We start from the raw sequence: 27,711 nt of genomic DNA on the forward strand, positions 1-27,711 counted from the left end.
TTTGTGAGTAGGTCTTGTGTGTACTTCCTTCATAGCAGGGACCCTGTTTTATTTGTTTGTACTCATCCTTATAATCCTGTCACCTACTATAGAAAGAATTGGGATGCCTCATAACTAGAGATGATAATAAGAATAAAAATAATTGCTGATATTATTGACTACCTTCTGTAAGCCAGGCACAATTTTAAGTGCTTTACTTAACTCATTGAATCCTCTCAACTCCTATGAAGTAGTTACTTTTATTCTTCCTATTTTATAGATGAGGAACTTTAGACCCAGAAAAGTCAAGTAAGTTGTCCAAACTTAACTAGCTGATAAGTGGCAAGGCTGGAATTGAAACCCACTGGTTCCAGAGCCTCCCCTTACTTATGATGATCCGTCAATATAGTTTGTGCCATCAAAATTGGGTTTTAGAATCTTGCTGTCTGCTTTAAATTCTGATTCTTCTACCTACTCACCAAGTGACCTGAGGTATGAAAAATGGAGATAATTACATGCCCTTTAAAGGGATATCCTGAGGATTAAAGAAGATTATTAGTCCCTATAAAATATCTGCTGAATGTAGGCAGTTGTTGCAGTGTTAAGTCAGCCTGAGCACTCATTGGACAGAAGGTCTTTTATGGTTCTTTCCAACTCCAAATCCAATGAGTCTGTCTTCAGTCTTTACCGTTTGTCAGTACGTATTACTTTCAAAGCTCTGGTGTTTGTTTTAAATAATCGAACTTTATCAGGGTCTGAGGACATACCTGCATTTCTGTCAAGTAAAATCTATGTGTTTTTTATTAGCATGTGTTGCCTAAAACCACAGTCCTGATTTCCCATGCTCAAATCTGGGCTACATGGCTAAATAAAGATCTCTGCCTAAAGAGAACAACCAAATTCCTGTTTATAGTCAGACCATAGCAGAAAAAGAAACCCAAGTTGTAAATTATTGTTTGAATTATGAAAGTTTGAGATGTTCTAATAGTAAAAGAACTAAAGAGAATATACAAATCCCATGTCAACATTTGCAGCAGATGTTTGTTTCCTCTTTCCAAGTTAGATGAGGGCATTTCAGGGTGGTCTGTGTTATTAAATTGATTAGCAGTCAAATGGAAACTTCAGCTACTTAGGTGATGATTTAATTGTGAAGACTGTTAATACTGTGTCTATTAGCACGTGGTTATTAGTCTATGAAACTCAAAGTCATAAGATTATTGAAAGGCACTACAGTAGCAAACAACATTGGTGGAAATTAGTATCTAGTTCTGAGACTTAATGGTTTGACTTGTGTGCAAATTTAATAACTACTTATCAGTAGTTATGCAATAATACAGTGAATTTTCCCAAATAAATATGTATTACTTAAATAAATCTTGCCTATATGTTCATTTATGTATTTATTTGCCTTGTTCAAAGATGTAACAAAGCAAATAAAAATAGAGGAAAAATACACTTATAACAGGATAAATTACAACTGTTATGGCATTAGGAGAGAGTTTGGGTCACAAAATAATACCTTGAAGTCCAAAACGTTGGATGGAGGTGGGCCTTTCTGACTGTGTACATAAAAAGGGAAATGAAAAAAAGCTGCAATTTATAATAGCCATCAACTAACAAAAATCACTTGTAGAAAACCACAACTATTGCAGTTACTGAGACCATAGAGAAATGTCACTTGCTGTATGGAATGTAATAAATAGCACCTTCAACAGCACTTGTACAGAAAACACAGCAACAGGTTTCTTAGTACTGATTCCTTCAACACAAGCTGTTTTTTTGCCATCATAAATTCGTTAAAAAGCAATTAGTTAAAAGCAATTCTATATAGATCTGTTTTATTCATTTTATTGATGTTCTGGCTTAATCTAAGGATTGATTTATAGTATCTAGAGATATAAACATTAAATTTTTTAGGCAATCTTTTTTTTTATGGAGGCTTTGGTAAGTATTGATTAGATACAGCAAATCAATATCTGTCCAACCTTTGGGTAAGGCTGAATACTATAACAGGCTAAATAATACTAAATACTAAAATAGGCTAAATAATCAGACATACATGGAAATTGCAGGGGCCACTAGAGGGTGAGACTTTAAGAAATCATTCGGATTGGCTTAAAGTTCTGTACTATACAACTTTAGGTTTTTAAATACACAGTAAGCGTCAAGATCACTCTGGAGAATTTTAAAAGGACAATCTCATCCCCCACCTCTGTAGTTTTCTATTTAGTAGGTCTGGGGTGGGTGAGGTAAGAGCAATTTTATTTAAAGAAAAAAGTCACATGAGTAATTCGGGTTATCCGTGAAGTTAGAACTACTGCCATAGAGAATACTGCATTAATTTCACATAGAAAAAAATTTAAAGCTAATATAACCAAATACACCTTAGCTGTAAAACTCTTTTATTCTGAAATGTACACCTAGCCAATTGAATAAGGTGATTTATTATATGAATTTCTTATTAGTAAACCAATTAAAAGTTTAGTAAATCTACTGGCATCTAACTATGTCTTTGAATAGTTAATATGTATCCTAAGATAATTTTTTATTCTCACTATTGTCTGATTACATTTCCATATAGACTAAAAATATTTCAGTAATCATTGTATCTAGAGAACTTTTTTTGCTATTTTTAGTCCTCAAGAAGTTATAAAGCATACTTATATGCACTCTGAAATTATCTTAGGTCTTTAGGGGTGCTTTCATTTGTAGGCTTTCAAGTGATAATAAGAAAAATGATATCTCACATACATTTTTACTTGTCTGCAGTAGCCCCAAATTAGTTATGAACAAAATCTTAAATATGTGGTAAACCTTTGCTTAAAGTAGAAAACCAAGCCCATATATGTAAGTGTATGCCTAAATCTAGCATTAGTATTTATTGCAACAGAAATCTTGAGTAAATGTCTCACATTTACTTTTCATTGTTTTTATAGGCATTGCTTCTATGACAGTGCCAGTGTACATTGCGGAGGTCTCACCACCCAATTTAAGAGGCCGATTAGTCACCATTAATACCCTCTTCATCACAGGAGGGCAGTTCTTTGCAAGTGTTGTTGATGGAGCCTTCAGTTATCTCCAGAAGGATGGATGGAGGTTTGTAAATACTTTTTACATTTAATTTTTCAAATCTTGATTTTGGGGAAGGGGAGAAAAATTGAGAAATCATAGTCAAAATATAGCTGTGTGTTTTGAATCATTATTGCTAATTTATAAGTAGGTGACATTCAGCAAAACTGAGAGTGGACAGGAAGCTGATATTTATTTTGATGATAGACAAGGAACCTACCTTTAAGAATTGATATTTACAGGGCTTTTTTAGCATTTAGGTGACATTTCTCACACTGTGTGCAATCTTTTGCAATATTTGTTTAAAAATGAATGCAGTGATAAATATGTATGGAGTTCGTGAATTCTACAATGATTGACAAGCTGTTTATGAACTACAGATATAACTAACATCCTTTTTGCATTCTGGAAGCTACATTTTGATCTGAAAGAAACCTAGTGTTTAAAGATAAAAATATACCTCTATAAAAAGATATACGTGAGTTTAAAATATACAAATTATTCCTTGATATTTGGCTTATTTTGAATCAATAAATGACAAAAGTGGTTTTAAAACTGCTTTAAAATAAATACAAACTAAATATTATTAAAACAAAATCTTATGTTAAAGCTTAAAAGATATTATGGGCTCTGGATTTTGATATCTTTATAGTACTCATGTAACTGTTCCAGAGAAATTTTATTAAAAGGCATTAGAGGTTATACAATATTGCCTATCTTGTTTTCTTGCCTCTACTTATTAGAACAAATATTTATTCAGTATTTACTTCTCTGCAGATACTGGGGAATAGAATATTCAACAAGATAAACTCAAACCCTTGTTTGCATGGCTTTTACAGTGTTGATGTTAATCCTCAACAGTAGAAGAAAAAAGGGTGTGGACTGGGTGTGGTGGCTCATGCCTGTTATACCAACACTTCAGGAGGCCAAGGTGGGCGGATCACTTGAGGTCAGGAGTTTGAGACCAGTCTGGCCAACATGGTGAAACCCTGTCTCTACTGAAAAATTAGCCAGGTGTGGTGGCACACACCTGTAATTCCAGCTACTTGGGAGGCTGAGGCAGGAGAATCGCTTGAACCCTGAAGGCAGAGGTTGCAGTGAGCTGAGAGTGTACCACTGTGCTCCAGCCTGGACAACAGAGCGAGACTCCATCTCAAAAAAAAAAAAAAGAAAGAAAGAAAAAGGTGCAATATGATGTGGACCCAGGGAATTAAACTGCTTGTAAGAAGCACGATAAACCTTGTGGCTTAGGATGAGCCATTAAAGACCTAAATGGGTGAAGTTTTAATTAAAAGTCATGTGAGAAAACTCTTTGAAGCTAATGAGGGCCTACATTTGTAAGGACCATTAAGGGGAGGACACAGTTTTTAAAAACGGTTATTGTGTCTGCAGATGTTGCTAAACTGAAGCAGGAAATTTCTTTCTTCTTTTTTTTTTTTCTACTCAGTAGATGAAGAGAAAGAGGAAAGACGATAACTGTTTTCAGTATAACCTGGTATTTTGAGTTTTTCTTGTAAATGCAATGGAAGTCAATCTTTCAACTTACATGTCTTTAAGAAGTTCTAAATCATCAATTTATATTTTGTTAAAAATTTTTATTAATGTAAGTAATATAGATATATTCAAATACATAGCATGTATAGTTGCATAAATCACATTTTTCACTTACGCATAACAATTAAGAAATCTTTTCTCAGTCCTGGTTAGGAAAGAGAAAGATCTCACAGTAGTGACAATACATTTATGAATGTGGTGTGCCTGTGTAAAAGCAGAGGTGTTGGGACAAGCCTGAAACCCCCTTGCAGAGGCAAGGAGACATCATAGACAGGCCTAGATTCAAATCTGTTTTTTACCGTTGATTAGCTAAGAACCCCAAACAAGTCATTTAGCCCCTCTGAGCTTCACTTTTCTATAAAGTAGAACCAGAAATACTTATAAGATTATTGTGCGATCCAAATTACTTATTATATGTAAAGTGTTTAGCGTAGCGCTTGGCACATGGCAGATAATAAATGAAGAATCACATTGTTAGTTGCTGTTCTGATGAATTGAGTAAAAGATGGATGCTACTATCGATGTTGTAAGAGAGGCTGAAGGAAAATCAACATTCTGTGTTATCTGTTTTCTTTATTGGCAAGAATGATGCTTCAAGATGGTAGGGCAGAAGACTAGAGAAAAAAAGATTTAAAGTGTATTGCTGCTGTGGGAAGCATGAGAAGGAAAAGACTAGGGACAACACATGATTTCCAAGTAACCATGGAATCCCAGCTGAAGCTGGAGACATATATTTGCAGTAAAGCCAATTAGCATGCTCATGTTTATTTTTCTGGCAATACTGGATTGCCTCGGGATGAAAAAATAAGAGTACGGGAAAACTAACTCCCGTTGATATATAGACCAAAGTATTAACAACCAGATTGTTTTGAACCCAATTTATTCTTTGCATGAATACACATTTAATTATGTACACATGCAAACATGTTTCCTTTTTTTTAGGTGAATTTTCTCTGTTATTGTCTTCTGTTATCTGGTATCCTTATCAGTATATTTATCTCATCTGACTCCTGGGCTAATAGGAATGTGGTTATAAGCAAATAAAGATTGAAGTGCTACCTTAGCATTAACTTTAGACTCTGGAATTGTCAACAACTGATAACTTATTCATAATTATAACAATAGGTAACTCATCACTTTTATAGCAATATGTTTCAAAAATCTTAAGGAAAAATCTGAAGGAAAATGTGGGTCTAAATATATCATATAAAATGTCTTTTCCATACTCATATTTTTATATATCTTCACATTAGATGTCCCCAGTCTTCAAATAATTTGAATATTTTAAATTTGTTTTATTTCCCTTTTTGGCTTTTATTGCTTCTGAAACTCTACCTCAAGTTTCTAATATTTAATTTTATACTACAATACCCAGTGTCCCAGATTTACTGGTCTTGCATTATAGTGATGAACAGTTTCAGCGTCTGGTAGCAAATACCATTTGATCCTAACCAAAATCTTGACAGGTTAGTGGAATTGGTATTATTCTCATTTTGCAGATTAAAAACTTGATGCTTAGAGAAGTTAAATATTTGCCTGAGACCACATGGCTATTACTTGGCCTTGGCAGAGATTAGATTCAAATCTTCTTATTCAAAAGCTAACTCCTTTCTTCCTCATGGTTCTGCTTTCAAGCGTTTATAATCTAACAGCCATAATTTTTGATAATTTTTACAGTAGTGATTGGATTAAGACAGATGGAAGATGAAATCGATTGACAGAAAAGCAATTTAGATTTTGATGTTGTAGAAACATTATAGTTCACCTTTTATGCCAGATGGGTCAAAGTTTCTGTTCTCTTATTTTTTAGATATCATAGAAATAAATTGTTTTCTGCTGAACAACTGGAAGTTTACTTTCTCTAGAAAAAAGAATTGCCAGTAGCAGATTCAATGTTGCTATTTTTCTGGCACTTCATTATCATAGTACATTCTGTACTGGGAAGGACACCATCTGGCTTCACGAAGAAAGAGGAAATAAAATTTTGAAAATATTGTTAAAGATTTGATTTTTTAATAAAAACAACTTTATTGAGATGTAATTCATGCACCATTCAACTCATCCATTTAAATTGTACAGTTACTTGGCTTTTAGTGTATTCACAGAGCTATGCAACCATCGCCATAATCAAATTTAGAACACTTTCATCACCCTAAAAAGAAACCTTGCACTCCTTAGCCATCACCCCCTAACCCCCCAAACTGTCCCACATTTAGGCAACCATTAATCTACTTTGTGTTTCTATAGGTTTATGTATTCTGTATATTTCATATATGAATATGTGGTTCTTTATGCCTGGCTTCTTTCACTTAGCAAATTTTCAAGGTTCATCTAAGTTGTAGTATGTGTCAGTACTTCATTTCTTTTTATAGCAAATAATAATATGGATATACCACATTTTGTTTATCTATTCATCAGTTGATAGGTATTGTTAACATTTTGGGGCTATATAAATAATGATGCTATGAACATTTGTATACAAATTTTAGGATAGACATAAGCATTTACTTCTCTTGGATATACACCTATCTGTGGAATTGCTAGGTCATATGATAACTGTATTTAGCTTTTTGAGGACTGGCCAGACTGCTTCCAAAGTGGCTGTATTATTTTGCATTCCCACAAGCAATGTATGAGGGTTTCAATTTTTCCATGTCCTAGTAAACACTTGTTATTTGTCTTTTTTGATTACAGTCACCCTAGTGGGTGTGAAGTGGCATCTCATTGTGGTTTTGATTTGCATTTCTCTAATGAGTAATCATGAGGATAACCTGTTTTTTTCCTAATATATTGTAGTGTTGACAAAGATGGCAGAGATGTTTCGATAGTTAATATTAATGATAAAGTTCTATCGCTGCTTGCCCTTTTCTTTGCATATGTATATATTTGCATTATAGTGACGAACAGTTTCAGCATCTGGCAGCAAATACCATTTGATCCTAACCAAAATCTTGACAGGTTAGTGGAATCGGTGTTATTCTCATTTTGCAGATTTAAAACTTGATGCTCAGAGAAGCATATATATATATATAGTTTATTTTTATTTTTAGTAGAGATGAGGTTTCACCATGTTGGCCAGGCTGGTCTCAAACTCCTGACCTCAAGTGAGCCACCTGCCTCAGTTTCCCAAAGTACTGGGATTACAGGTGTGAGTCACCATACCTGTCTTCTTTGCTAATATTTTTTAATCTTACTTCATGAACATAGTGAGATTTACTCACTACACTTCAAGCAAACAAAAATATCTTTTTTTGAAAATTGCTTAGTTAAATCGTGGCTTATCAGTAAATATATAGTAAGTGAACTTAGCCATCAGAATGATCTGTCTAGAAAACTTATCTGGGCATGCCACTAGTAAAATGTTTCAAGACTGTCTATTTCCTACAGGGAAAAAAAAATTAAATTCTTTATCATGGCTTGTAGTACCCAATCCATGCATTCTTTTCAAGATTCTTCTAACTAGTGTTGCCCCCCACTCCACTTTATATAATACCCACGCTTAGAAACCAACCACATCTTGCTTTGTCATGTTTCTAGTTTTTTTTTTTTCCTCCTTATGCTCTTTTTCGCCTGTAGTGTCTCCCTACCCTATCCAGGGGTTCTGGTCCGGCTCCTGTTCATCTTGTAAATCTCTGCTCATGAATCATGGAAACTCTGTTCCTTTGTCTTTTCATAATACTTTCTACAAAGCTCCATTTTTATACTCACCATATTATATTCAACTACTTGCTTACTCTTCTATCTCCTCTCATTCATTTTGGAACTCCTGAATGTCATTGACCTTTTACTCATTTTTAGATCTAGGAAGGGCGCAGAACATAGTAAATATTCAGTAAATGTTTATTGAACTGAGCTGAAATTCACTGGGCTCTAGGGAAGGGACTCTTAGTTAGCATAAAAAGATATTTGTTATAAACCAAATACCAATGTATTAGTTTATACAGAGGGATATATATACTTCATAGATAGATAAAAATTAAATTATTAATTATATGTGTTTCTGAGGGTAAAAATAAGAGAAAGAAAATTAGTTTCTGAGCCTATGAAAATTTACCTCCTTCAAAAGAATATACCTCCCTTGGAACCTGAAAACTTTCATTATTTTCTCTTTGGTAATGCTGATTTTCAAATGAGTGTTTCTGTGTTTACAAGTATATAGTCATCATGTGATTTGTATTAATAGGGATAGGTATATATACAGAGAGGCTAAATTTTTCTGTTTCATGCTGATTTTTACTCATCTTATTCCTAGATTTACTTTAAAAAAAACAGGCTTATCTTATTCCACCTCACTAAACTATGTACAACCATTTGTTAAATGTCTGGTTGTGCTAGTCATTTTCATGTTTCATCATTTAATTGATGTGATATAGGTATTGAATGAGAAATACAAAATATTAGTCCTGGGAACCTCTATAGGAGAGATTTTCCTGAGTATCCTGAGGCTGACTCATGCACAATGAGAGACATGCTGAGTTTTGAAGAATTGATGGGACTCAGGTGGACACAGGTGGATATGGGAGGCAGAGTGTAGACCAGGAGGGGGTGAGATCAGGGAGGATTAAGACTACAGTGATGATGTACATGACAGGCCGAAGCCAGATTCCAATGTTCTATGAATTCAAGTCCAACTTCTGTCTACAGGCAAAGGGAATTTATTATTTTTTTAGCAGAGTGTGCCATGACAGGAGTCAAAGATCACTATGGCAGTGATGCCCAGAACTAACTGGAGCTCTCGCCTCTTGGGTAGATTTAGGAAACCTATTTATGAGGCTGCTGCCAAGTACAGGTGTGAGGTTATACTTTTGGAGTCATCAGTTGGTGTGGAAATAATTCAGTCATTCATTCAAAAAGAGTTTCTTGACACTTTCTGCATACTAGTCTTGTATTTAATACTAGAGATGGAAAGATGGATAAGAAGTGCTCCTCCTGTCCTGAAGCCTCTAATGGCCTAATATAGGAGAGAGACTTTTTTTAGTCTGTTGAATAAATGATGGATATAGTGTAATGGGAGCTCCCAAGATGAATGAATAACTTAGCCTCACAACAGAAAGATATTTGAGCTTTTTGAATAAAAGAATTCCAGGTACAGTGAGGGAGAGGGAAATTCTAGGTGAAATGTAATCTTCAAAGGCCCTGTCATCTGAAAGAGCCAGTCACGTTTGGACAAGAGTGAGAAGTTAGAGCAGCTAGGAGGAGGGCTGTGATGATCATCTGGGAGTTTGGGGGTGAAGTGGGAAGGCCAGCCTTTGGTGGGTGTGGATGGAACTTGAAATCCTTTGCTCTCACTTTCATAACACATTAGATTTGGGTTTGTTTATTGAAAGCCTCAAAAAAGACCAGCCTGGCCAAGATGGCGAAACCCCGTCTCTACTAAAAAAATAAAATTAGCCGGGCGCAGTGGTGGGCGCCTGTAATCCCAGTTACTCGGGAGGCTGAGGCAAAGAATTGCTTGAACCCGGGAGGCGGAGGTTGCAGTGAGCCAGGATCATGCCACTGCACTCCAGCCTGGGTGACACAGCTAGACTCCATCTCAAATAATAATAATAATAATAATTTTAAAATCCATGTCAATAAGATGCTTCTCAGAATGATATTTAAATGGGAATGTTATTTCTAAACAAATCTATGCTGGAGAATGTGTTCTTAAAATTTCATGCTAATAGATCAGTGGTACTTGGCTCTATATGAAATGTAGAATATGAGTCAATCACTATCTTAAAAATAGAAGTATGCAGTGGTCATTTTAAGAATGATAGATTTAGATAACACATGTATTAATTGGTGGCAAACAGTCTCATTACAAGTAAATACCTGCCAGGTGCCATGGCTTATGCCTGTAATCCCAGCACTTTGGGAGGCTAAAGCAGGTGGATCACCTGAGGTCAGGAGTTCGAGACCACCCTGCCCAACATGGTGAAACCCCATCTCTACCAAAAAATAGAAAAATTAGCTGGATATAGTGGCACATGCCTGTAATCTCAGCTACTCAGGAGGCTGAGGTGGGAGAATCTTGAACCTGGAAGGCAGAGGTTGCAGTGAGCCAAGATCACGCCACTGCACTCCAACCTGGGTGACAGAGTGAGACCCTTTTTCAAAACAACCCCAAAAAGTAAATACCTTAGTGCTGAAGATATAAATACGACTGTTTATCATGAAGATATTACAGTGTGGTGGGAAGAATATGTTTAAGATTTGCTTTCACAGCGTATGAATTAATTTGTCTAAGCTCTAATAGTCTCACCTAGCCGGTGTTCCAGCAGTCATTCAATGTTATTTACGGGATCAAATGAGTTAGTAGCAGTGAACATACTTACAAACTCTTCAATGCTGTTAGGTATTGTTTGCTGTTATCTTCAGAATGTTTTAGGTTAAGTCTCTATATTTGGCATTTAAGCTGGCAATAAAAATTGCTCTCACCTTCAGTTATCTGATTTTTTTCCAGGAAAATGTAAACATGGTTTGGTAATGACAGAGCAGTTTGTATAAGTCTAATTCCCCTGAAGATGACCATTATAAAACATGGACAGAATGTGTGAATGTATGGAGCATGGAAGATATTTAGGATAGTGAGAATACTCTTTATTATACTTTAATGGCAGATACATGCAATTATACATTTGTCCAAACCCACGAACTATATAGCACCAAGAGTGAGACCTAATGTAAACTTTGGACTGTAGGTGATAATGATGTGCTAATGTGGGCTCATCACTTGCAACAAATGTCCCACTTTGGTGGAAGATGTTGATAATTGGGGAGGCTATGCATACGTGGGCAGGAAGTGTGTGGGAGATCTCTGTACCTTCCTCTCAATTTTTTGATAATAGCAAAAAAGTTGGAGGCAGTGAATGGAATTATATATTTGTGAAGCAGTATCTCTAGGTAGACTGATAAGTGAAAGATGCATGTTTTTATCTATAGAACAATGAGTAGAATATATTACAAAAAGAAACACATAAGAAGCCATTATGAGCATTAAAACGTAATACTTAAAATATTTGGATAAGCTGAATAAATGCAATAAATTAAGAACACAGGAATGAATAAGAGATGGCACAAATAGCAAATAGCAAAATGGTATACCTAAAACCCATTTCTGGTAATAATCGCATTAAATGTAAAAAATTATTGTGTACTAAAAATGTGGCACAGATCTACATTGTCTAAAGAGACACACTTTAATGCTATTAGATTCAAAGTGAAAGGTTGGGAAAAGATGTAATATACAAAAGTGAGTATAGGAAGGCTGGTGTGGCTATATTAATAGTCACACAAAGTAGACTTCTAGAGAGACAGTATTAGCAGAGGTAAAGAAGGACATTTTCTAATGATAAAAGAGCCAAGTCATCCGAAATAATAATGATACAAAATGTGTAGTTTATCTAATAAGATAGCTTCAAAATACATGAAGCAAAAATTATCAGCTGGCAGTTAGCCAACAGTGTGAATGCACTTAATTCTGTAGAGCTGTATACTTAAAAGTGGACAAAATGGTAATTTTATTTATATTTTACCACAATAAAAAAATGGGCAAATTGAGCTTATATTTGCAGAATTTTTAACTCTTTTTTTTAACAATGATAGAACAACTAGATAAAAGATTATAAAAAAGCAGTACAATACTATTAAATACCTTGTCAAAACTGACATTTGTAGACTGCTACATCCAACAATTGCACTATACATATTATTTTACTTTCCTTTTCCCTTTCCCTTTCCCTTTCCCCTTCCCTTTCCCTTTTTCTTTTCTTTCTTTTTTTTTTTTTTTGAGACAGGGTCTTGCTCTGTCACCCAGGCTGGTGTGCAGTGGCATGAACATGGCTCACTGCAGCCTCGACCTCCTGGGCTCAAGTGACCTTCCCGCCTCAGCCTCCTGAGTAGCTAGGACTAGAAGCACATGTCACCATGCCCATTAATTTTTGTATTTTTTTTGTAGAGACAGGGTTTTACCATGTTGCCCAGGCTTGTCTTAAACTCCTGGGCTCAAGTGATCCACCCACCTTGGGCTGGCATTACAGGCGTGGGCCACCACGCCTGGCCTTATGCATTATTTTTCACGTTTACATTAGACAGTCTCCAGAATTCATCATATCTAGGGGTATAAAATAAATGTTAATAATTTATTAAATAAATAAATGAAATATATGCCCCCTGACCACAGCAGAATTAAATTAGAAACCAATAACAATAAGATAGCCAGAAAAAGCTGCAAATCTTTGTAAATTAAAGTAGCAGGTTCTAAATAATTCATGGGTCTAAGGAGAAATCAGAAGGAAAATTGGAAAATAGCTTTGAATGGAAAGAAAATACAATATATTAAAATTTGTGAAATGCAGCTACAGCAGTGCTTAGATGAAAATATGTAGCTTAAAAGTGATTGCAGTAGAGAAGAGGAAAAGTTTAAAGTCAGTGATCTAAGTTTCATGTTAAGAAGCTAGAATAATAGGAGCAAATTAAACCCAAACAAAACAAATAATGAAATATTAAAGAGCAGAGGTCAATGTTAACAGTTGGTTCTTTGGAAAGATTAATCAAATTGATACACTGGCTACGACTGATTAAACTGATTAAGAATAAAAAGATAAAGTACAAATTATCAATATCAGGAATAAAAGAGGGCATGTCATTCTATGGACATTATGAGGATAATGAAGGAAAAATTTGAACAACTGTGAACAACTTGGTGCCAATAAATTTACCAACTTAGATGGGATGGTCATTTGCTTGACAATCACAACTTACCAAAAGTGGACATAAAATGGAAAATTTGAGTATCCTTTTATTTATTAAAGAAGCTAAATCATTATTAATAAGTTACCTGCAAAGCAAATTCCAGGCCCATATAGAATTTTTTTTTTTTTTTTTTTTTTTTTGAGATCAGGTCTCACTCTGGCACTCAGGTGGCTGGAATGCAGTGGCAGGATCATCGCTCACTTACAGCATCGACCGCCTAGGCTCAAGGGATCCTCCCAGCTCAACCTCCTGAGTAGGTGGGACCACAGGCACATGCAACCACACCCAGCAAATTTTTGTATTTTTTGTAGTGATGAGGTTTCACCTTGTTTCCTGGGCTGGTTTTGAAATCCTGAGCTTAAGCAATCCACCCACTGCAGCCTACCAAATTGCTGAGATTAGAGGTGTGGGCCACTGCCCCCAGCCCCTGGTGAATTCTATAAAATATTTAAGGAAGAAATAGCTTCAATCTTAAACAAAAACTTTAAGAAAATAAAAGTAGAATAAACACTTCTCAATAAGGTTTTTGAAGCCAGCATAATTCTATTACTAGGGCCTGAGTTGTTACAAGAAAAGTAAATTTGAGTCCAATTTCATGAACTCAGACCAAAAAGTATCCTTAACAAAAAATTAGCAAAACTGAACCAAGGAGTATGTAAAAGGGGAATAAATCATGACCCAGGAAGGTTGGTTGGTTTAGCATATGGAAAAATAATCCATGCAAGTCACCATATTGAAATTATTCAATGGAGGCAAATCTGTATGATCATCTCAGTATATGCAAAGAAAATATTTGAGAGAATAACATTCATTTATGATAAAACCTTTCAGGAAACCAGAGTAGAAGATGACATCCACACAAAAAAATTGCAGCCAACTTTATTCTCAGTGGTGAAAAAATGATGCTTTCCCTTATGACTGTTTGCTAGGCAAAGATATCCACTATCATCACTTACATTCATTCAACCAGAAAAGTTGATTCTAAATTTTTTATGGAAAATCAGAGGACCTAGAATTGCTAAACTATCTCAAAGAACAAAGTTGGAGGATTCACTGTCTAATTTCAAGACTTATTATAACACTAAAGTAATCAAGACAGTCTGGTAACAGTAGATAAATGAATCAGTGACATAGAAGGAACAACCATGTGAATGAATTTTTTAAATATTGTGCTGATTAAAAGAAGCTAGACACAAAACAGTACATTCCCCATGATTCCATATGAAGTTCATCAATGTGCAATGGGGTCAGAAATTTGATCAGTGGTTGTCTACGGCAATGGGGATTGACTGGAAAAGGGGTACGACAGAACTTCCTGGAATTATGGAAATGCTCTCTTTCTTGATTGAGATAGTGTTTACAAGGGTGTGCATATTTTCTTAAAATTCAGAGTGGTTACACGTTGGATCTCTGCATTTTCTTGTATATAAATTTTACCTAAAAAATAAATTAATTTCAGCCTTATGGTGGATTTCTCTGTTATATTCCTATTCTGCATTGACCAGTGAATAACATAAATGTTTCTGCCAGAATTTTTTTCTAATAGCTTCTGTTGGAATAACTGCTCTCCTTAACTCCTCCTACACTGGGCCTAAACCCTCATCATGGCAGTTAAAGAATCCTATTTTGTTTGATGATTACTGGAGTATAGGTTACTCGAAGCAGGGGATGTCTGTTGATCGTTAGTGTTTCTCTATAATCCCTAGCTCAGAGCTTTTCATGGATGATTCTCAGAGTTTGGGGGAAAAAAAGGATATGTGTATATTTAAGAAGTGTGTACATTATTTTCAGCAACAGTACTGTGAATTTTGTGCAGGTCTTAATGTATTTTACCATACAGTTTAAAACTACTTAATATTTGTGCAAAATGCCATATTCATTGATTTCAACAATATCACATTCTGTCAGAGCATATTTTACTTCTTCCACTATAATCATGACATTTTAAATAACCCTGGCCAAGCCACTTATATGCTGATATTAATTTACTTGGTGGAGTCTTCTTCTAAGCTATGTAGACAGGGTTAATATTTTGTTATGTTTACTTACCTGGCAATTAGGGTTTGTTTGTTTACAGTGTACACAGAATCTTTCTCGAGGTAACACAGGTGTTGATCATTTGCGGATCATATATTACCTGCTTTTAACATGAAAGATTCCATCTGTGCACATTGAAATTTTTCTTAGGTACCTACAGCCATGGTCTTATGTTTATTCTCTAGCTGCCATCTGATTATCAAGTGTATCAGTCATCAGGGTGCATGTCTTACATGGTCCTTGGTGGCAGAGGAAAAGTAACTTTCCAGCCTGGGATCTCAATGTGGCAATGTTTTCTTTTCTGCTAAAATAGACTTGTGAAGCATGAACTAAAATTTAAAAATATGTTACCAAGTAAGTTGCTGTAACATAACTCTAGCAACTGGCTAAATTCAGTGTTATCTGTTTGCATCTAAAACTTTTGCATTAAGTAGAAACATATTACATAAATCATAACTTTGGTGACCATGTTATCATGTAAATATCTAGTTATTGATCAATAACGATGACCATTTCTTTTGTAAATCCATGGATAGAGATCTTTCAGTAAACACATCACTCATGTGATTATTCCTTCAGTATATGAAAAATTCAAAATTCATTGGAACATTGAACAATGTAGTTGGATAGCTCTGATTGTTAGGCTGAGGGCACAGTGTTCTTGGATGAGGTTGAAGGGGTTTGAGTTATGCTTTTTTAAGGGGAAAATGTTTCACTGTCCTATTTATCATTGGAAAGTTCCAGCTCGGGGGGATGCCATCTCTGGGTAAGTTTATTCATGATGCTCAGTGATTAGCTTTAGTGCTTGGCATTTAACATACATTCAGGAGATATTTGCTGGGTAAATAGCTGAGTAACAGCTCAGAGAAATCACAAGGCTTAGCTTTCCAAGCAAACACAATACATCTTCATTAGGTAGTGTTTTCAAAGAATCTACTGATTCTAATTGCTAACCCTTTTTATTTTCAGTGAACTAATGCAGGAAAAAAAGATTTTGAGTTTATTTTATAGTTATTTGTGAAAGAATACCAACTTGAAGCTATAGAATTTTAAAGAATACATCATCTTAATATTTATAATATTCCTCTGAGCTATTCAGAATGGGCTAACATGGACATGATTTGTTAATCAATAGCAAAAGTGCAAGCCAGAAGACAGAGTGGAAATAAAACTTAATTGGAATTACAGATACAGTTTTTTCATTTCCTTTTTTTAGTTTAAGACAGTATTGGATATTATTAGAGAATTTGCTAAAAAGCCCCACTGTACTCAGGATGACATTTCAGAGATTGTCAGTGAGCCAATCTTAGTGTTTCAGAAAGTATCAAGATTAACTGTGACTAAAAAGTATGAGGTGGTTATTTTGCTTGGAACCACAGTTTTGACAACATGAAGTTGGGAAACCAGTAAGGAAGTGATAGTTGACCTGTACCTTAATGCTTTCATGGCCTGTTGGGAGGATAATTGACTAAATGAGTATGGTGTCTGAAAACCTTTACTGTGCCTCTCAAAGTGAAAAGTGTCTTCTCTTAGTAGAATTCAGCTCCTCAAGGGCTATAAAAACAATTGCATGTTTTTAAAAAATACAGTGTAGTGTAATAAACTTCCTTTAACTAGGATAGTTTTTCCATTACAGCTTGACTTAAAATGAAAACCACAGATCATATAGATCTTCCAGTGTAAGGCATTGGCAACTTTTTCATGTCATTTGGGAATTTAAGGAGGAACAGGAACATAGGGGAGAAGGGAAAGAAACAGAGCACAAATGCAGGATGCAGTTGTTCACTCCTGTACAATTTCTTCAGGAGGAGTGAGGCTTGGGGAAACCTTTGGGATGCAGAGATTGAAAAATAAAGAGAAAGCAACTTTCGATCTATCATATTCATCGTAGAAAATATTTTCAAAGGATCAAATCCTTTAAAATCTTGCAATCGAATATTTTTGCTCCCAATGGTTTTTTAAAAATACCTACCTTCTTGTTATCCAAATTTTTCCTATATGAAAAGCTTACTAGTGTATGTTAAAGAAACATTAAATAAAACTTTAGTTTGGCACAGTGGTCAAAATAAGCAGTACAAATTTACCCTTTACACATGAGGTATTTTAACTAGTAGTCAGCTATTTTAACAGTAATGCTCTTAAGGAGTTTTGATTTAGTAAGGATAGGTGTTGAGAGAATCACAGGATATTCCATTTCCTCCTAGCAGTTCTGTGTTATTTAAATCCAGCTTGCAGTTACCCAGCCCAGTGGGTGGTACTGTGTTGGGCACCTGTGCTGGGCACAATTAGGAGTGACAGCTCCCAGCCAGCCAGCTTTGCTTTTGCTTTTGCTTTGTTATTTCTGCAGTGTTTTACTGCATTTAACAGAGGTGAGGGAGTAATACTTCCAAAGGGAACCTCTGAATTCTTTAAACATGAAGCTAAGGTAAATTAATGCACTTTTTTATGTGTTCTACAGAATTAATTATCAAGTAATTATTGAACAGTTAATATAGCTTGACTTACAATAAACATTTATTGTAGGAGCCAGACTTCCTGGATTTTAACTGTAGTTCTGTTGCATACTAACCATGTATCTTCTTTGTGCCTCATTGCTTTGTCTATAAAGTGGGGATAATAATGGCACTGGCCTCATAGGGTTGTTGTGAAATCATGGGAGTAAATGTTTCCTAACTGTTCTGAACAGTGCTTGGCACACGGTAACTGGTGCTACACATTAGCTGTTACTATTGCTATTAGTATTGTTGTTACTAAACAATTACATGTCTATGCTGAGATTGTGCATTCAACTAGATTTTCACATATTTGGAACATAATCATCACACCTCTGGAACTACGAAAGAGCAGATAACATGCTAACTCGTGTTATCAGTTCAGAGAGGAGGTCAATGATCATGAAGTGCAAAATTCTGTAACTTAAGGAAGCAGATATGAGAGGATTATTGTCTTTAGTTACATAGGTGAGAGCAGCAGGATTGCTTTAAAACAGGAATGAGAGTGAATGTTTAGTTCAGTGAAAAACCTGTTTGGTTTGTTGTGAGGCCCCTGGCCATCTGATGGAAGAGACAGCAGGCTTGCTCAGCTGAGCCATAGCAGGAGGTCTGGCCCCAGGAATGCAGGATCCACCATTCACAGAGCTTCGGTCTCTGGAATTGAGAAGGCTTAACCTGAGGTGAAATTGGTGGGATTGTTCTTTGTTGACAGCTGGCCTAACCTTGTCATTTGGAAGCATTCCTCTCCCTTTAAATGGCCTGCTTTGGTAGGCAGGTGCTGGTACTGCTAGCTGTGCCAGAAAATAGTTCATTTTGTAACTGTAAGTTTAGAAAATTTTAAATCTTTAGATGAGTGATCATGGTGGTAAAGAACATACTAAAGATTTTAAAACTCATGAGAGCTTGGCATGTCTGCTTGACTGTGTGTCTGTCTGGTGCGCTTGCTTGTCCGTAGAAGATAAATGGCTTTTGCCGTAAGATGTGGACCTCGGGTGCTTGTTGTTCATGTTTACCCTGGGTTTTAAAAACATTTAGATCCTTGGTTCTCAGCCACAACTGCACATTAGCACCACCTGGAGAGCTTTTAATAAAACAACTCCCTGGGCCCAGAGTCCAGATCAATTAATCAAAATCCCTGGGGAAGGGTGGGGCCTGGAAACTGGTGGGTTTTACCAGCCTCCTAGGTGATTCTAATGTGAAGCCAGGTTTAGAATCCCTGACTTAATTTAGAATAATGAGATCTCTTGTATCAATAGGAGACTACTTGCTTTTCTGGGGACTGCCTGCCCCAGTGTATCACAATACTCTGTCATTCATCTAATTCCTGCTTTCCTTGGATTTAGAGGACTGGTAGTCCTACTACTGCCTTAGTTTAGTTTATAAAGAGCCTTCTCTTTTTGTCTCATGTTGAAATTTTTATTAGTACCACAGCAAAACAGCCTCTTATTTATCTTCCCTATTCTCCAGTCTGCACATCGTTAGAGGAATGTTTTTCTTAAGAAAGAAATTGGTTAGTTCTACCTGCTGAAAATTTAGTTGGGTGATACAGCCAGAACAAACACGTTACAGTGAATTGATTGCGTGGTTAGGAGTTCAGGGAGGTGAAACATTTTTTCCGAGCATCCTCTCTGCCTTGGTGAATGATTTCACTTAATTCCCCCAGCAGTCTTATGAAATAGATACTGTCACCTGTGTGTTAAAATGTTAAGTAACTTGGCCGAAAGCAGTGGCGCATGCCTGTAATCCCAGCACTTTGGGAGGCCAAGGTGGGCGGATCACAAGATCAGGAGTTTGAGACCAGCCTGGCCGATATTTTGAAACCCCGTTTCTACTAAAAATACAAAAATTAGCCAGGCGTGGTGGCACGCACCTGTAGTCCCACCTACTCAGGAGGCTGAGGTAGGAGAATTGCTTGAACCCGGGAGGCGGAGGTTGCAGTGAGCCGAGATCGCGCCACTACACTCTGGCCTGGGCAACAGAGTGAGACTCCATCTCAAAAAATAAATAAATAAATAAAATGGTAAGTAACTTGACCAGGTTCTTGTGGTTTGTATGCCCAGAGCTGAAGTGACACCCAGATCTGTTCCCGTGTCCTCTCTGTCATATAAGCTCTGATCTTGTGTATTGCATTTCTTCAAAGCCATGAAAATTATTCATATCAAAATATCTTCATCGTGAAAGGTAATTAAAACAAAATAAGCTTTCTCATTTTACTTTTAGAAGTATTAGGATACAAACGTATAAAACATTTTTTTATTGACTAATCTCTGGAAAGAAGCTTTAATATTCTTAAAGATTGGCAGGAGAGTACAAATTCCTTTTCCACACGTTAGGGCAACGGAATTGTACATTTCAGACCCAGACTCTTGCACAGATTTCAAAAGGTGGGAAGGCCTATTCTGTCTTCTGTAGCTCACTTAAGAAACACAGGCTAATATATATGTCTGTATTTTCCTTTTCTTTTTGTCTTCTCTTTTCTCTTCTCTTCCCTTCTCTTTTTTTCTGTTTAAAAAAAACTTGTAAAAATACTGCATCCTGGGATTTAATAGCAAGTAGCAGAGTGCAAAATATCATGTGAGCATCTTGGACCTGAAAATGATTCAGTTTCTACATTCATTTCAGTGCTTTTTGAAGTATTATCTGCTGCTTTTCTATCTTAATTCATGATCTTTCTTTGGAAAGATCATGAGAGGTATAGATAAATGAAACATAAAGGCTTTCACCTTTAGGACTTTTAAAGTTTATTTCCTAATCCAGTATATTTAGGGTCTACCTTAAAAAATCCCTTTTAAATAATTAGCAATATAGTATAAACATTTCTTTGACACAGCTCAGATGGAAGTTTTATTGATTTACAGCAATAAAACATACATTTAAATAACAGATTAAATTATACCAGTTAACATCTTAAGGGGAAGAGGCCAGAAGTACATATTTTTGTGAGCTGATCTCTGTAGCTCTCATCCGAGGACTCTTCCAGAAGAGACGGTCCAGTTATATCTAGAATAATGAATGGTTTGGTTGGAAGGAATTACTGCGCAAGTAAATTTGCAGAGCTAAATGACCCAGAAGAGTTGTTACCTAAGATATTGTCATATAAATCCAAAGCACAGTTATTTTGTGGTTAGTTAATGTAGAAAGTTTAGATATACAGGTGCTTATGTATTATTTCATAAAATATGTACTCAATGCCTACTGTGTGCAAGTTAACTAAATGCTATGCTGAATACAAAGTTAAATAATATTAAGCAATTGATTGGGATAGCTAAATAATGTATTATAATACAAGATACAGAGACATAAATTAAGGTTAAACTGTGTGCTCTGTGGGTGAGCAGAGGCAGGAGTGACTAAATATTGGTGTAATTATCACAATCCATGGCCTAAAGCATAAGACACCTCTAATAAGATTTAACACTGCAGGCCAACTGATTCATTTAGCCATTCATTCATAAATAGTTTATTTACTTTCCATATCCTGGTTAATTTTTCTGTTTCCATGTGTAGTTTAAGTTTGTAATTTGTAGTAGGAGGTATTCTTACTACCCATCTAATGATCATATTTTTTCTTCTACTGGTTTTTTAATTAAAATGAAATTGCATGGAAAATAGCAGACTTATTTTGTGAGATTTATCTCTGGAGCCTTTAAGGCTACTATCAGTTTAGCATAGCTTAAAAGGTAGAATAGCTTTGAAAAATATATTGAGCCGAGTGACTTCCATGACTTATGCATATCAGTGTGGTTTGTTATAGAAATAGAATTGGCCTGCTGAGCTCTATTGTTAGGAATCTACCCTAGAACATACCTAGAGAAGTTGGATTAACAGAAAACATTCAGGTATCGTAGATGCATGGAAGTTTCCATTTGAAAGACAGCTTAAATTTTATCTAATTCAGCCCTTTTGGTTCAAAAAGATGGAGGCCTTAGAGATGTTAGGAAATCAGTCTGGTGATCATAATTTGGAGAGATCTTTGATATGGATATACTCATTACTATTTTTGTTATTTCTTGGAGGGAGTTAAAATGGTATTGTTGTTTGCTATTTTGAATTTTGCCAGCCATTAAGAATAGATATTTAAAGAGATAACAGTTAACTTACAACAACATGAGCAGATTTTTATTAGGATTATTGATTTCTGACTCTATCTTTTTTTTTCCTGTGGGCCCCCATTCCTCAGTTAATGATGATGAACATGATGCTTGATGGCAAAATGAAATAGGAAAATTGTAACAACAAAATTACAACTAATGATTCACAAGTCAGAAATAACTATAAAGAAACAAATTTGGGCACTTATTTTAACGAAAAGTGTGCCTTTTAAGCAGATACCAGAAAGTTTTATCGTAGCCCCGTTTTATATTGTAAAATACAAAATTACATATGTTAGCCTTACATAGGAATGGTGATTATGATGTTTTGCTTAATATATTTGGTTTAGAATGTGTATACATAATTATTGTAGCTTCTGCTCATTCTTTTTCAATGTAATTTGTGGGAAAGGTAGAGAAATAATTAGATTTTTCTCATTTTTTAATTTTCAGTGCAGCACAAAAATATCCTTTTTTCGTAGTGACAGACACACACATAAATGCACAAATAATTCTGGCTAACTTCACAGGAAGTATTATTGTTGTCAACACAACACAAAAGTATGTGGTGAGCACATGATGGTAAGAGCAAATTTTACAGTAAATGTGGATCTTTTTTCTTTGCAGGTACATGTTGGGACTTGCAGCAGTTCCGGCGGTTATACAGTTTTTTGGCTTTCTCTTTTTGCCTGAAAGCCCTCGATGGCTTATTCAGAAAGGACAGACTCAGAAGGCCCGTAGAATTTTATCTCAGATGCGTGGTAACCAGACCATTGATGAGGAATATGATAGCATCAAAAACAACATTGAAGAGGAGGAAAAAGAGGTTGGCTCAGGTATATAGACTTTATACTTATATGAATTTAAAAACTATACAGTGGTCTTATTTGTCATTATTTTGTGTGCGTGTGTATATAATATATTTTTAATATATGGATATTTATGTATAAATATGGATATTTATATTTATACATAAATATCCATATATAAAATTATATATGTATTATTGACCTTCCATATTCATTTAAAAGCTATTGAACTGTTTTCAAAATAATCTTTGTAAAAAATTAAAATGCTTCGTTTACATGTGTTACATTAATTTTCATACTAATTTTTATAAAGCATATGAGTACCTCATGTACTAGTTTAGGGATAAGTTTGTGTTTCCCTCTTTCCATTAAAATATTTAATTCATTGTCTATTCTGAAATTCACCATGTCAGAAAACCAGGAAAAGTCTCATGTTAATTTATGTTGATGAATTTATTTTTGAAGAAGATTTCACATAGAAATGTACCAAACAATTCTGAGGCAAGATCTATAATCTTGACAGTCTGATTTGGGTAAGTGATTTGTAGGATGTAAACGAGGAAAAGGTAGACATTTCAAGATACATTTTTTCAACAATAACAATTAGCCTGCTCACTTCACATTTCCCAAATTGGTCTTATTTTCTCTTGCGCTTCCTTTTGCCTCTACATTAATTGTTAGCTCAAGGGGAGAGGCAGATTTGTATTAGTCAAATTATTTTTCATACCTGAGAAGATGCCAAGCACACCCACTCCTTTGCTGATACATGTCTACACAGGTGTTAGAAGGTCTGTCCAGTCTACTTTCTCCTACCATTTTTGGTGGAGCTGACCATTGTTGCCTTCCTGAAACAACAGAATGAACACTCTGAAGAAGCTGGTCTCTGTGTTAGCCACACGTGGCTTGATTTAACTTTACCCACCTGTAGCATGATAGCATGATGCTGTCACTTTGTTGCTGAGATCAAAGCCTCAACAAACTGTGAGCCCATTCTATGTGAAGTTCATTTTTTTTTTTAACACTTTTTGAGCATCAGCCAGGTGTCCAGCAATGTCAGCATTTCTAGAGTAACATATTAGTGCAAAGATTAAGGAGAATTTTGCTTTAACAAAAAGTTTTACTTTTACTGAGTTAAACATCGTGTTCATTAAAAAATATCGTCTTAAAATATCTGTTTAAATGACAACTTATTTTATGCTCCTGTCTAAATTTCTCTTCTCAGTAACTCAAATGAAATATGAATTTTTTTTTTTTTTTGAGATGAAGTCTCACTCTGTTGCCCAGGTTGGAATGCAATGGCGCGATCTTGGCTCACTGCAACCTCCGCCTCCCGAGTTCAAGTGATTCTCCTGCCTCGGCCTCCCGAGTAGCTGGGATTATAGGCATGGGCCATCATGCCTGGCTAATTTTTGTATTTTTTGTAGAGATGGGGTTTCACCATGTTGGCCAGGCTGGTCTTGAACTCCTGACCTCTGGTGATCTGCCCACCTTGGCCTCCCAAAGTACTGGGATTACAGGCGTGAGCCACCGCACCTGGCCATGAATTTGTTTTAATTGTAGTAATTCGTACATTTGAAAGTTACGTACAAATTATGTGTGAGTGGAAAAGCTTTTCAGAGTAAGAGAAAAATTGTTAAATACTATTTAGAGCCTGTATTTTTATTAATTTATATAAAGGATAAAAATTTAATTTTTAAAAGCCTTCTTGTTTAGGGATATGGATATCATTGATTTTATTGCAAAGCATTAAGGATATAGCTTCATTTTGACTGCTTAAAAATATGTCTGACTACTCTAGCCATGCAGTGTTGATGGTGTATCCTGTTTGAGTTTTATACATTATTCGGAATATATAACCAAATGAATTTTTAAAGAAATCTGGGATACATAGGGTTGCAATTATCAACATCTGCTTTAGTTTTTATCAGAAGTCTTTGGGAGCTAAATAGCGCCCCTTTGCTTGGATATAGATAAAATAATTCCCTATTCCCCAGTTTTGTTTTACATTCACATTTGGCACAGGTTTTTAAAAATACTATAATGTTATTCACTGGATCCTAATAACGTTTGCTCATGCTTGAGTAAATATTCTAAACTTTGGAACTAATAGGATTATTAACCTATCCATTTCTGGATTTGTATTATTTAAAGTAATATCATCTTGCTTAATTTAAAAGCTAATCTTACGTTCTTTTTAAAAAGTACACAGTTAAGAGCATTATGGCATGAATGCATTCAGACAGATTTGCCAGATTACATGGCACCAGTGATTGAGGACCTGATTTTTTATGATTAAGAAACTTGACCGCAGTAAAACATGGTCTTACAATTCACAGCAGAACTGTGAATTGTATTATCAGTATTGTAATGTCCAGGAGCAAGACTCTGGGTCAGTTTAATTGGAAAATAGAGAGTTAACAAACTGACATGGTCTTGTCCCTCCATCATGCTTCATTCAAGAACGATAGGCTAGATGGACAAATGCACATAAAAGAATGGCTAACTTCAAAGTAATAAAAATGCACTGGCACAGAAAAGATGAATCAGCCATTGTGTTGAAGGGTTAGAGAATGGCCTGTTAATCTGTCCATGGATCCTGAGAATTTTGATCCACAACATCAAGCCTGGGAACTGTGGGCAGTAGAGTGCAGCTACCTGAAGGGAACCTTGATGTAGGTACCACAAATTATCCTGATATTCCAGGAACTTAGAAAGACGTTGTTTAAGACACCCTATTTCTTATAAGGAGGAATGTGTTATCAAACATGGTGGCTTAGATACCTGTTTGCATTGAGCTTACTAATAAATAGGTCTGATTCTGGATCAGTAAACCATGTCTTGTCTAGCAGTTCCCCAGTGGATTTGTGACTTGTGACTGTTATGGCACTTGCATATGTGATCCTTCTCTTTTCATAGGAATTTTTTTTTCTTGTTCACTTGAGTTTAAACTTGACCTCTGCGAGGAAAATAGGCCTAGCTACTGAAGTGTATATTGGCTACATTAACTTATTTTTTGGATGTGTGAGATTGTTAGTGCATAGAGCATTTTTCTTGGTTTAAAACCACACTTTATATAGTAGATATGGCAGTTGCTCTGGCCATGTCAGCAGCAAAGTTGAGGCTTCCAGGCCATACCATGGAATAAGGTTGGAGTGCAGTGGAATCTCATCTCTTCTGCCCATGGCATTGAGGTCAGACTCCTTTGCATGACATCCAATGTCTTGTGTGTTTTTTTCCACTATAGATGGCAAAACAACAACAAAAAGGCAGTATGGGAAAAGAAGCAAACATTTGGTTTTCACGTGTGCTCAGCACTGTTGATACATCCTGTAGGAATAATAAAGTAAGACTAGCAGAAACAACAGCTTGATATGGAGAGCTCGCTGGAGTGGGAGACAGGGAGATGGAAGAATATCGCTGGCTGTGTCTCAAACTTGCCATCTTAAATGAATCTCGGGAGAGTTGCCGCGCCTCAGTTTCTTTTTAGGTTTGTAAGAAAAGAAAACCAGATTATAATAACTCCAAGGTCTGTTTTTTTAGGGTTTTGAAAGTCTCTGAGAAGTGCCTCCTCTTTATTTCTAAATGCTGTACAGCAGTATTTCTTTCAAAAGTATTTATTGAGTGACATGCATCAGAGGTGGGGATGTGGCAGTAAATAAGACTGACAAGATTCTGGTCCATTCTCATTGGATAAGGCACACAGTAAATGAAAGAGCAATTAACTACTAGATTACTACAAATTATGGTAATTGCTTTGAAAAAGATGAAGCGAATAATAAAATGCTTGTAGAGGGAATGAAAAGGGGTACTTTACATGGGATGGTTAGGAAAGCCTCTCTGAAGAGATGAACTTGAAGGGTGAAAAGGAATCAGCAATACAGAGAACTGGAGGGAAGACTGTTCCAGAGAGAGGAAACAGCAAATGCAAAATTCTGTTTTATTAAGTGGGCCAGATTGATTTTTGCAAGTTTTGATCATAGCTACAAAGTGTACATGTACCAGACTTCTAAGATATTGCAGTGAGAACTAACTATACATCTTTTATCTCAGGTTCCCAAGCCTAAGTGTTAAATTAGTAGGGACACAATTACTGTTTTCAGAATTGAAAGCAAATTTAAATACAAAGAAACATTAATATGATTTTCATCATTTTGTGGTATGTCTGGTTTGTTTTCCTAGTTTATGTCATATTGCATAGATGTGTAATAGAGTCATGGCCTGTATTATCAACAGATACAGAATCCTGATAGAGACATAGGTAATTACACAGATACAGAATCCTGATAGAGACATAGGTAATTACTTAAGCAATGATTGGCAAACTTTTCTGCTTAGCTTCAAAGTTGAGTGAAGAGAGGCAGGCCCTTTGGGGCCTGGTTATTATAACAGGAAGCAGCTGTGGTAAGCTCAAATCTATTTGAATTTTTCTGCTTTATCCTAGAAATTAACCAAAGTTTACATTCTGTTCTATAATATAACTGTTTTACTTGACTGTAAACATGTTTTTTTCCTAAATAGTTCCAGTTTTCATTCATTGGCTTCATGGAACCCATCACTCTGTCATTTATATCCCTGGGATATGTATCCCTCAGTTTGACAGACATGTCCTGAAAGAGTTTGGAGTTTCTCTCCTGGGCAAATTCATTAGAGATGGTATTAAAAGTCGGGTCTGTCCATGTCACTAGAGATGAGAGGTCATTTCTTGGATTACTGGGCATATAGAAGGCATAGAGTCTTTGTTAGGAGCTTTAGTTCCTGAAAGTTAAAAATTGTCTCTCATGACAAAGGAAGTAAAATCAACCAACAGAAGAGACAGGATTCTTCTGAAGGCAGTCTTAGGGAACAATCCAGAAATGAGAGGTGTGTTTTCATGTGCTTTATATAACCTTGTTTGATAGCGCTTATTTGACTTCTTTAGTTTCTTATCCTGTACCAGCGAACAAG

At 35.6% G+C, this 27,711-nt stretch overlaps 1 protein-coding gene across 1 annotated transcript in view; it reads left to right on the top strand.

Moving 5' to 3' along the window:
- The window catches only part of SLC2A13 (solute carrier family 2 member 13), a 347,978-nt gene that overhangs the window by 55,217 nt on the left and 265,050 nt on the right, over positions 1 to 27,711 (top strand). Inside the window, exons 2-3 of the mRNA XM_031001118.3 lie at positions 2,916 to 3,075; positions 22,586 to 22,794. Of these exons, the coding sequence (XP_030856978.1) occupies positions 2,916 to 3,075; positions 22,586 to 22,794 (369 nt within the window). The remainder of the gene's footprint in view (positions 1 to 2,915; positions 3,076 to 22,585; positions 22,795 to 27,711) is intronic.

This window comes from Gorilla gorilla, chromosome 10 (genome assembly GCF_029281585.2).
Source record: "Gorilla gorilla gorilla isolate KB3781 chromosome 10, NHGRI_mGorGor1-v2.1_pri, whole genome shotgun sequence".
Lineage (NCBI taxonomy): Eukaryota > Metazoa > Chordata > Mammalia > Primates > Hominidae > Gorilla > Gorilla gorilla.